At 40.4% G+C, this 12,235-nt stretch overlaps 1 protein-coding gene across 1 annotated transcript in view; it reads right to left on the minus strand.

Moving 5' to 3' along the window:
- Pde6c (phosphodiesterase 6C) overlaps nt 1–12,235 on the minus strand; it is a 48,757-nt gene that overhangs the window by 29,697 nt on the left and 6,825 nt on the right. Inside the window, exons 3-8 of the mRNA XM_027939977.3 lie at nt 12,106–12,195; nt 10,933–11,073; nt 7,032–7,106; nt 6,111–6,175; nt 5,941–6,007; nt 4,023–4,070 (exon numbers count right to left, since the gene is read on the minus strand). Of these exons, the coding sequence (XP_027795778.1) occupies nt 4,023–4,070; nt 5,941–6,007; nt 6,111–6,175; nt 7,032–7,106; nt 10,933–11,073; nt 12,106–12,195 (486 nt within the window). The remainder of the gene's footprint in view (nt 1–4,022; nt 4,071–5,940; nt 6,008–6,110; nt 6,176–7,031; nt 7,107–10,932; nt 11,074–12,105; nt 12,196–12,235) is intronic.

Here is a 12,235-nt window from a genome sequence, read left to right on the forward strand (position 1 = left end):
AGCATGGCTGGGACTGTACTATAGTACATCCAATCAGGTGTACCAGAATTGGAACCAAGCGCCCATGTTCTGACAGCCTTAACTTGTTTTCCCCTTGGCTCTCTAGTCTTATCGATGAGAAGAGTTTCTTACCCAGATTTACCTCACTGTCCTATGATATTTTTTCTTTCTTTCTTTTTTTTTTTTTTTTTTTTTGTAGTATTGGAGATTGAACCTGTGGACTCACATGTGCTAAGCAAGCACTCTACCACTGAAGTACATGCCCAGCCCTTGTTCAACTCATTTCTTATATCAAATTCTCTCTGTTGAAATACCTAGTACGGTTTTTATTTTTCTGGCTGCTACATCAAGGTAGTGTTTTGTCTCATGGTACATTGAGTTTAACAAGCATCTGCCAAGCCCCTATGCTGTGCCAAGAAGTGGTCTAGTTGTTGATGTTACAAAAGTGAATAAAATCAAGGCTCAAGATACTTCCAGGGTAATGGGAAAATGCAGGCAAGAAGGTTCAGTGTTTCTCAAAGTGTGGCCCAAAGACCACATGCAACAGATTGTTTTTAGCTAGCTTTGTTGTCTCTGGGCATGTGTCTTAAATAAGATCCCTTAATAATTCTGGTGTCCTCTCAAGTGTGACAACTATGAAAGAGCATCTGCATAGTATGTGACAAGGCAAAGTTAGCCTCAAACCCACACCTCACATTGTTGGTTCTTTGAGCCTCCCGTGGCTCATTCAATCAACCTTTGAGGCCCTGTTGAGTCTTGTCTTTCCCACAAAGCCTTCACTAACTTTTCTGACTCATATGGAACTTGTCTTTTTTCAGCATTCCAACAGCACTTATAGTCTGGATCACACAATTGAATGTCCAGATATTTCCTAAATGCTTCAGACTCGTTGATTTTGGTCTCTGAGGCTATCTCCTAAACTTATCAAAAGGCAAGGACTATCGCATAGACTACTAAATTTTCACATAAAATATAATAAAGCACATAAATGACTGTTATGTACCCAAGTATTATGAATAACTTGTTTATTACTTATTACTAGTCTTTGTTCTTGGATTGAAAAACAGACAAACCAAACTTCAGTTTATGGCTCTTAATGGTCAAAGCTTTAGAAAAAAGACAGTAGTCGATGTTCTCAAAGCCTTTATCCTTGGAAAACACTGAGAAATATTTATATGCTTCTACCATCATATGAACTAGGGACAGAATCCTTAATAGGAAATATATATGAGTACAAAATAACTTCGCAACCATAAGTACTCATGTTGTGAAGTTTGTTGAAGCCTCCCAAGTAAGTTTTAGTAGCTACTTTGCAATATTTTAGCAAATATTTATTTGCTGCCTGTTCATGTTTATATGATTTGAGACCCTTTGCCAGTAAAGGAATCTCAGCTTAAGAAAAAATAAAAACTGGAAACTGAAAAAATTCTTTGTACTTCTTTCCTGAAAAATTGGGGTCATTCTAGTTAGTGTTAAAGGATGTACCTCACCATTCACTTCAAGGAAAAATGGCCCCCCAAAATGTCTACATCCTAATCCCTGGAACCTGTGAATATGAATCTTACATCAAAAGGAAGAATTAAGATAGCAGATGAAAATAAGGTTGCTAATAAGCTTATCTTAAATCGAGCCTGGATTTTACAGGTAGACCTGATGTAATCATAAGGATACTTAGAAGTGGTGCAAAGGGGAGCGTCAAAATCTGAGAAGGAGATAGGATGATAGAGTAAGATCAAAATGGGCAATTGCAGGCTCTGAAGACAGAAAGGGTAAGGAGCCAAGGAATCCCAGCCTTCTCCCAGAGTTGGAGAAAGCAAGGAGACAGGATCTCTTTTAGAACCTCTGAAAAGGGACACAGTCTGTCCCTTGATTTTAGCCCAGTGACCCATTTCAGAATTCTGATGTCCAGAACAGTATGATGAGACTTATTTGTGTTGTTCCAAGCCGTTAAATAGTTATTTGTTACAGCAGCCATAGGAAACTAATACATCTTGCCTCCAAGGAATGTCCAAGAACCACTGCCTTTGCAGGTTTGTCTGATAACAGCTCATTCTAAACCAACGGCTTTGCCATCCAACCTCACAGGTACAAAAGGGAAGAGTGGGAATCAAGGAAGGGCATGAGCAGGTGGAGAGAGAAAGGGAAGGTGGGTGGTAGCTTGGAGAGGGTAGCTGCTCCATGTTGGGTTTGCTTTGGGTATTGGAGCCTATAAGAGAGAAGTGGGAGGGAGCTGAGAGGTATGAGGGAGTTGTCAGACAGAGACACCATCCCTACCTGGCCCAGGAAAAGGGGAAGGATGCAAGGGTGTGTGGGAGCACCTTAGACCACAGTGCAGTTCTAGACAGCCTGCAGGGTTGTGGGAGCCTCCCGAGGCCAGTGCTGACCATCAGAGGATTCTGATTGTCTCCCAGGATTGGGCCGCATTAGTACCTCTATCTTACTCAGTCACTGGCTGGGAGCAGCCTATGGAAAGCAGGGCAACGGTGCAAATGTGACAGTGAACTGCAGAGCACAGCAGTCATTGGTCAGCAGCCCTTGGGTGGTTGGACGTCAGAAAAACACATTTCCATGGGCACCATACCGTTCCCTGAAGAACTGGAAAATCCCTGTGAACTGGAGGTTTATTCCACCCTGAGAATTCCTGAGGCCCCAGGGAGGTCTTGAGCCTCTTCTCAGGGTGATCAGGGAGGCTGCCTTTCTGTGTAGCTGCTCCTGCAGTAGCCACAGTGTGTGGTGCGAGAAAGCCCAGCCCTGGGAACCTCCCAGGCAGCCGAGCTCTCCCAGGCTAGGGTCTGCTCACTCCCTGCTTAGATGAAGACTGCCCAAGGTCCAGACCCTTTAGAGAATCACTGCCCACCCTCTTTTCCTGTGTGTCCTAACGTGGCACCCACTCAGTAGAACTATAGAGGGCAGGGCTGGGTACAGCTTGGTCACATGGAGGCTTCAGTCGAGAGGGAGAAAGAAGTGAGAACCAGTATAATTCCGTGGTGTTTGTGTGTTTGCATGTCAGTGAGCACAGGGATAGGAAGGCAGATCTGAGGGGAATGTTCCATGTAACCAAGGCCTGGTTCCGTTTGCTCCTGGGGATGCACCACTCAGACCTCAAAGAGACTGGCTTTTCCACCCAGCAAAATGGTGGCGCTGTGTATGGTGTTTAAAAAAGACAGAGGAACAGAGAGACAGAGAACAGCAGTGCCTACCAGGGAGGACAGTCTCCACTCCCGTCTGGGATTAGGGCTCTAACCAGCTTGTTAAATGCAGGACACAGACCAATAACCACAGTGGGCAGACAGAAGAGGTTATGGAGCCAAATGTCAGCTTATTTTCCATGGTCAGGGGAGGGCAGTGGCAGAGATCATAGGTGGGGAGGTATGACAGGCAGGGAGGGAGGGAATCAGGGTAGAGGAAGGCAGAAATGACAAGCTGGGCTTTCTGTGAACTCAATGAAGTCAGAAAGGGGACAAAAGAGTCCCCAAGTCCCACAATCAAGTCCAAACAGAAAGTCATTGTCTTAGTCCATTTTCTGCTGCTGTAATAAAATACCACAGGCTGAGTAATTTATAAAGAAAATAAGTTTACATATCTGACAGTTCTGGAGGTTGGAGGGTCCAAGAGCATGGCACCGTCCCCTGGGGGAAAGCCTTCTTGCTGCCTCACAACAGGGCAAAGAGCATTTGTGGTGAGATGACAAGAGGGGCCAGCTCAGGCCTCTCTTCCTCTTCTCACAAAGCCACTAATGCCATCATGGGGCCCCACTTCACATCCTCATCTAATTCTAATTACCTCCCAAAGGGCCACCAACAAATACCACTGATGTATGAACTTGGGGGTGTGGGGGACACAAACCACAGAGCTGTGAGTGGAGAGGAGTGGGTCACCAGGCCAGCAAGTACAGGGACTGGTTCTGGGGCTCATCTGGTGAGTGGGTCAGGTTCTCTAGGAAGTAGGTCTCAGTGTGTGGGGCAAGAAGGAGAAACTGCAGGCACCCAGTAAGCACTGGGCCTCGCTGAGGGCTCAGTTACCTGAAAGGTGAAGTACTCATCTGCAGGCGCGTTGAGCATGTTGCATATCTGCAAAGCAAGAGGAGACACGAGTCCTGAAATACGGTGTGGTGGAGCCACAGAGGAGAATCAGAGAGAAAGCATCAGGAGTGAGGTTTTATCCACAGCTCTCATCTGCCAGGAGGCAAAGCATTCACCCTGGACCTCAGCTCGGCCAAACTTGCTATCGTCTCAGTGAAGTCACTGGGTGATATTTCACCCCCTCTCAGCTCCTTCCCACTCCCCCAGCCTCTGAGGAACCCACCTTCAAATCCAAAGCAACTAGCTGTCCAGGCCAAGGAGAGGAGAAAGCTAAACAGGCCATTCTCCTGAGGCATGGATGCAGGGATTGCTCCTTTTTTGTTTTTTTTTTTTTTCCTACAGTAAAATCCAAGTAAAAAGAGGTGGCAAAGGGACAGGAAGGGACAAAGCCAGACAGCCTTTTGGTTGCACCAAAGTAAGGATTCACTGTGGGAATATCATTTTAACTACTGGAATTCAGAGACTATTTCTCCCATCCATATGGACAAGAAATCACTCCATTTTGGATTATTCTATGTTACTGGTACCTCATGTCATGTCCACAAGTGCATATTTTTCTTCTTCTTTTTTGATTGGGGATTGAACCAAGGGGGTTTACCACTGAGTTAAATCCCCAACCCTGCTCTCCGACCCCTCATTTTTTTAGACAGGACCTCTCTGACATGCAGAGGCTGGCCTTGAACTTGTGACTCTCCTATCTCAGCCTCCTGAATCTCTGAGATTATAGATATGCACCACCCTTCCCAGCATGAATACATCCTAATAAAAAAATATATATCTTTCTTCCCACCAAAGTTATATTAGATACTTAAAATCACAGCATTTTGATTGGAAGGAATATTAACAATTAAGTTTAAGCTTCTCCTTTTAAAGATGAGAAAACAGAAGTCCAAAAATGCTAAGTGATTTGTTCTAAGACATGAGATAAAACCAGAACCATGCTCTCCAGAGAGGTGCTGGTGGAAGGGGCTCTCCTGGCAGTGCCTGCAGGGACCTCTGGTTTGTATCTGTTGCCCATTTGCCTGGAATAAATTCTCCCACCATGAGGCTTCAAGTTGATGACAGTTTAACAATCTGTCTACAAAATTCCTGAGAATGTAACAATTTTGTGAGCAGGACTGAGGTGGCTTTGCCCACCACACCAAATGCTAGTAGCCCTGTGGCACCAAGGCTAGCACTTTTTAAGAGTGCTTGGACCACATGGACTGCTTTTATACTACTCTTACAAAGAAAATGTGAAAATATTTCATAGTTTTTATGAGCATTTATAGACAAATAGTTTAAGGAATCTTGAATTATCCATTAATTTCAAATACATCATGAATGTATTATATATTTGAATGGGCTGAGTACCCTTCAGGCATGGTTTAAAGAGGTGAAAAACATCTTATTCCTCTTTTCTGGCCTTTCCATCAGTGATATGTGTTGCAGTCCATACTTTGAGTCTTTAAGAGAATATTAATAGATGGATCAAGATGTCAGAGAAATCCCACACCCTACCTATCTGTCTGTGCCCCCCACCATGTCTCTTTTGCATCAAAAATTGACCAGTTTTTTAAGATAAAATTAAACCTTCCACAAATCATTGACTTCAAAAGGATGTCTGAAATTCATGTGGCTGCCGAGTAAGAAGTTGAGAGATGGGTGATTCTTTCTCACACTGAGTAAATATTTTCATGTAGACTTTCAAAGTCCCCAGATAACCTACATTCAGTAGTCAAGACTCTTCTGTCTTGTGCAAAGGAAGTAGCCATAACCCTTATCTAGTGCATTCTTGCTGTGACAATTGTAACTCTCTCTTAACTAGTAAGAGTTTCATAGGGCATTATTTAGAATTTGAATTTGTCCAATAACTTACAAATCCATTTTCAGCAACATAGGTTGGCAACCCACTGACAAATGTCCAATGGTCAGCAGGAGGTGTCCTGGGGGGAGATTAGAAGAAATAAAATCATTGCTATAGAGAGAAATGCACCATGCACAAAAACAAAATAGCAACTCCCATGATTTCTTCATGACAGTACTCACGGAATCACTTTGATTTCTTCCTTCCCATGTAAAATGTAATCGATTACTTTATAAAAGATGACTTCCTAAGAGAGGAGATTATAAGCATGAAATTATTTCCCAAGAAAACACCTCATTTAAGAACTTGTGCATTGCTAAACTACTCATATACTAATTATAAGCTTGTAATAAAGTCAGAAATATTATTGACTGTTTATATTCATTAAGGCTGAACTTTCATTTCTAAGAAATTCACTCAGTTTGGGGGGCGGAAATCTTTGACTACCATATCACCAGTCTGTTTCTACTTTTAAGTGATCCCTTTTTGTTATATAGAAACACTTGACGTGAATAACTTCACTAGAACAAATCACATAATTCCTCAACTGCAATCATTTGTTCATTGGGCACAATGAGGACACAGCCCGCTTCTGTCACTGACTTATCTGAAATGTGCCTCTGAAATAGGGCTCAGTGGACCCTTTGTCAAAGTCAGAAGTGACTTTAAGTATTAGTCTCTCTACTTCATGAGGCAGATGAAGAACCTTAGACCTGTACATTGCAGGCCATCAACTTCTCTTTCCTGTGTGCCAGGAATAAAGAAGTAGATAAATAAACATAGTGCCTGACCTCATAAAGCTTGAAGCCAAGGGTGAAAGAAAATCGAACCCAAGCCTTCCCTGGGGATCCCAAACCAGCATAACTGAAGAAGAATCCAGCACTTCTTATAACTTGTGCAGAAGGATTAGGGTGTAACTTAGTGATAGAGCACTAGTCTAGAACACACAAGACCCTCAGTTCAATCCCCAGCACCACTTTAAAGAAAAAATGCATTGCAGGAGAAAAACTCAGACCTTCCCAGGCCAGTGCTCCTTTGGCAGCCTCCTAGTTTAGAATCTGACACCATACACACACAGCATCAGAGATGATGTTTGTATTTACCCTGCCATCTGGTGTCTTTGGACCTTTATAAGGCTCAACTTCTCCAAGCTTGATTGGCCATTCATCGTAGAATTCCTGGAGGCAAATATATTTAAACGTTATTAAACAAACTGTCTCATGACCTACCATATCTTATCTGAATTGTATTCATTTGTAAAATTTATGTTAATCTATGTAGTTCCGGAATGTTAGACCTGAAAAAAACCTATAATTCTCAGCAATAGTGCTTACACACTTGTGACTGTAAACAAGTAGCTTGACTTTTTTATTTTATTTGTAAATGGGGATAATAGTAGAATTTATACTAGAGCATTGTTGTAAGGATTAAATGAATAATACGTACTAACTGGCACATAGTTCAAAGTCCTCAGCGTAGAGCACTTCCTTAATAAACAACTAAACTAAATCCAGACCGGTTAAGAGGCTTGGCCAAGGTCACTCAGAGCAGCAACAATGTCAGTTGCCTTGCCCTTCATTCACTCTCCCCTCTTCTTGCTAGCAGAATCTCATTTTATTTGGATATCTGATGATAATTTGTTTAGGGAAGAAAGGCCCTGGCCAGCCTGTACCCGGTACTGTATCAGGTGCTTGAATTAGTTAGAGGGCAGGTACGTAACTCAGTTCTGGCCAGCAAAGGGGAGAAGTCTGCTTAAGAGCTACTAGAGAAAGGTGTCTAGATAAAAGTGACATTTGGAGGAAATATCTCTTCATTTTGTCATGTCTAGGTACCATGCTTTGAGCTGCAAGGATCTTCTTGTCCCCATAAGAAGAGATCTCACAACATTTTGCAGGTAGCGAAGAACTTGCCAGAAAAAAAAAAAAAAGGAAAGCACCTGGGACTTTGATGTCTATACTGAAACCTACATTAGTCAGTGCTGGAACTGTCCAACCAGGGGACTTTTAACATCATTTTGTTAAAGATGCTTTTGGCTGGGTCTCATGTTCCTTGCAACCCAAAGTATTCTAACCAATATACTCAGCTAGAAAGTGCCAGAGACAAAATCAGAATCCATCTTTTCTGATGTTTGGGCCTATGTTAGTCCATTTAGAACAATTACTCTGAAAAAAAAAAAAAAAGCCATCAATCACAGGAAGCATATAAGCTATATTGAACAACCAAACCTCCAACAAAATAAGCAAAATGAGAAATAAACATTATATTATGAATAATATTATATATTTCATTATTTTACTTTAAAAAAATTTCAAATTTTTTTCAAAATACAAAATCTCAAAATGGTAACTTATTATGCACCTACTGTGTACTATACATTTTCCGTATATTATATCACAACTTCACAACATAAAAAGATGTCCTTATTTTTTAGAAGAGAAAACCAAGACTCAGGTTAAAAGACTTGCTGAAAAGAAGAAAAAAGACAGAGAACTAATTCTGATACTATACTACCTGACTTTGAGACTTGATATAAAGTATAAGAATGAAAATGGTGTGGTATTGGCAAAAGAAAAGGCAAACAGATCAGTGGAAGAAATTTGAGAGCCAGAAATAGACCTACACAAATACGATCAACTGAACTTTGGCAAAGGAGCAAAGACCATAAAGAAGGGCTGTTGGAACAATTGAGCATCCACAGGCAAAAAGAATCTACTTACTTTATATCTTCCATTAAAAATAATTCAACAAGAATCACAGGCCTAAATATAAAACATAAAACTATAAAATTCTAGATCTTGATATAGAAAATCTAGGTGAACCTGGACTTGTGAAGACTTTTTAGATATAACACCAAAAACTCAATCCATAAAAGAAAAAAATGAAAAATTGAACATTATTAAAATTGAAAAATTCTGCTTTGCAAAAGTTGCTGGTAGGAAATGAAAAGATAAGCCACAGACCGGGAGAAAATATTTGCAAAACACATGTTCAGTAAAGAACTTGTGTAGAAAATATGTAAAGAACTCTTTTTTTCTAAATGGTGTCTTGCTGTGTTTTCCAGGACAATCTGCAGCTCCTGAGCTCAAATGATCCTCCAACCTTAGCCTCCTGAGTGCTGGGATTTACAGGTGCACACACCACTGAGCCTGTCTGCAAAGAACTCTTAAAACTGAACCATAAGAAAACACAAAACGCAATTTAAAAATGAGCAAAAGATCTGACAAGACATTTTACCAAATAAGATATACAAATGGCAAGGAAGCATGTGAAAAGATGTTCAACATCATATGTCACTAGGAAATTGCAAATTAAGACAACAATGAGACACCACCACATCTATTGGAATGGCCAAAACTCTAAAAACAATGACATCACCATCTGCTAGAGAGGATGTGGATATTCAAAATGATACAGTCCCTTGGGAAGATAGTCTGGCAATGTTTTACAAAGATGAACAAAGTCCTGCCATATGGCCCAGCAGTTATCCTCTTTGGTATTTACCCAAGTGAGTTGAAAACTTATATATATATATATATATATATATATATATATATATATATATATATATATATATATATATATATCTCCTACACATAATGTTTATGGCTGCTTTATTCATAATTACAAATTAGAAGCAATTAAGATGAAGTGAATGCCATGTGATAGAATATTATTCAGTCATAAAAAGGAATAAGTTTAGCCAAGATGTGGAATCATCCTAAGTGTCTATCAATGATTGAGTAGGTAATGAAAACATGGAATAGTAAGCCTTTAAAATAAAGCAAATCCTGCCATGTGTAACAACATGAACGAACCTGGAGAACATTGTGCTAAGGGAAATAGACCAGGCACAGAAAGACAAATAGAACATGATTTCACCTACATGTAGAATCTGAAAAAGTCAAACTTACACAAGTAGAGAATAGAATGATGGTTCCCACAGGCTGAGGGTGAGGGGCAGCGGGGCTAGAAAGAAGCTGTCCAAATGCTACAAAGTTTCACTTAGGAGCAATAAGTTTTCAAGACTTATTTTTAAAATATGGTGATCAGAGTTAATAATGCACTATATTTTCAAAATTTAAAATCCTTTCACTACCAAAAAAAATCAGTATGTAAAGTGATAAATGTTATTTACCTTGATATAATCACCCTACAATGTATACATATATCAAAATTTCACATTGTACCCCATAAATACATACAGTTATTGTCTGTTAAAAATTGGAAAAATTTAAGGAATAAAAATTTTAAAATGATCTATCAAGCTATGAAAAGACATAGATGAAACCTAAATACATATTGCTAAATTAAAGAAACTAGTCTGTAAAAGCTTTATTCTATATGATTCCAACTATATGGTATTCTGGAAAAGGCAAAAACATAGAGACAGTTAAAAAAAACGATTGCCTGGGATTTGGAGTCGGGGGTAGGGAGGGGGTTGGGTAGGTGGAGGTCAGGACTCTCAGGACATTGAAGCTATTCGTATGATATTGTAATGGTAGATATATAACACTGTGCACTTGTCAAAACCTATAGAACTGCACAGCACACAGAGTAAATGATGAACTTTTAAAATAATAATATATCAGTATTGTTTCCTCAACTGCAAAAAAAAAAAAAAATGTGCCACACTAATGCAAGATGTCAACAGTAAAGGAGGCTCAGGGAGGGGTGGGAGAGAGGAGGATGTTTATGGGAACTCTCTACTTTCCACTCAATTTTCATGAACCTAAAACTGATCTAAAAATCAAAGGCTATTAGTTAATTTTAAAAAGAAAAAGATTTAGTGATGATCTATATGGCTTAGGAGTGGATGAGGCCAAATTCAAGCCTGGATCATTTTTGCTCAGAAATGCACACTTTTACTGGGTACCATGCCTGCTTGGCACTGGCTCTAGTGAGCTATCATGATTGATGATTTACACAGCATATCTGTTTTTCAATGGATCACGTTTCGTGAGGTGTGTATTTGATAGGTGCTCTGCAGTGTGGAACGATGAGGACCTTCTCTTTGGTCATGTCCAGCAGTCCAATGGAGTATCGTTCACAGTTCAGGTAAGTTCTGATTGTGTACAGTGCTTTGTGAAACTGTCGCTCAACATCTGTGAGCTCTTCAAATACTTTGTTGGCTGACCACATAAGAATCTGAAAGTAGATATTTTTTAAAAAGTACAGTTAGAACAAAATACACACTTTGTTTAGCATTTCACTGCCCCCCAAAAAAAACAGGAGGTGCATCAAATAAACTGAACACATGTCACTAGATGATGCGATTCTATTTTTGAGCACTATGCACCCAGCAAACTACTCAGATTATCTGAGTGGGATGATGAAGGATTAAAAAACAAAATTTGTGATCAGGGTATGTGAGTCTGGAAGCTCAGTTTCCTCATCTGAACAATGTAGGAGTAGGTATTGGGATTGCAAGGCCCTGGTGAGACCTTCCCATTGCAAGGCCATGGGTTTATGAAGGCAGAGAAGCCATGATGAGACCCCCATATCCAAATGTTTTGGCTCCAAAGGGCAAGTTCTCTCAAGTTGGATATCAAGAAAGTTCCTGGGCAGAGGGTCCACTGGCTCCTGCTGGCCATGTGGGTAGAAACCTGCAGGACTCCTTCATGCACTCATAACTAGTCAGAGGTAGCCTGACCTGGAGAGTTAGAATGGGGAGGGACATCAGAAGCCCCCCATCCCAACAATATCCCTGCATTGTACAGATGAGGAAGCTGAGGTTCTAGACTCAGGTATCCTGGCTACAAATATTGTTCTTTATCTTTCTGCCTCATGGAGTGATTTTTTTTTTCTTCAAATCAATAGCTTTACCATGATCTAGGAACTGATAAGAGCTTTATGTGAGATTTAATGACAATTTTTTTTTCCTAATGACAATTTAATAGTCACACTAACCATAAGGATAGGAACTCTAATTATCATCACCATCTCAGAGATGAAGAAACCAAGGCCATGCTGGATTTAGTCTTAAAAAAAAAAAAAAAGCTGAGCCCAGTTGTATATCCAGATGGAGGTTTGAGGGGGTGGGGTAGGGAGACACGAGGGGACACCCAGGACTGAACACCAGGGATCTATTTCATGTGGCTCAAATCTCCATGAGGGAGAGGAAGGGTCTGGGGCCCTTTGTCAAAACAGGTCAGCATGACTAATGTCACCTTCTTTTACCTGGCTTCTTCGGGATTCGATATTGTATAGGTAGTTGGTATGATGAAGTTTTAGGATGACAGAGACAAAGTTGAGGTATTTGGTAAAGACCTACAGACGGCAGAGAAGAACAGATCATGGCTCCAATACT

This window comes from Marmota flaviventris, chromosome 4, assembly GCF_047511675.1.
Source record: "Marmota flaviventris isolate mMarFla1 chromosome 4, mMarFla1.hap1, whole genome shotgun sequence".
Taxonomy (NCBI): domain Eukaryota; kingdom Metazoa; phylum Chordata; class Mammalia; order Rodentia; family Sciuridae; genus Marmota; species Marmota flaviventris.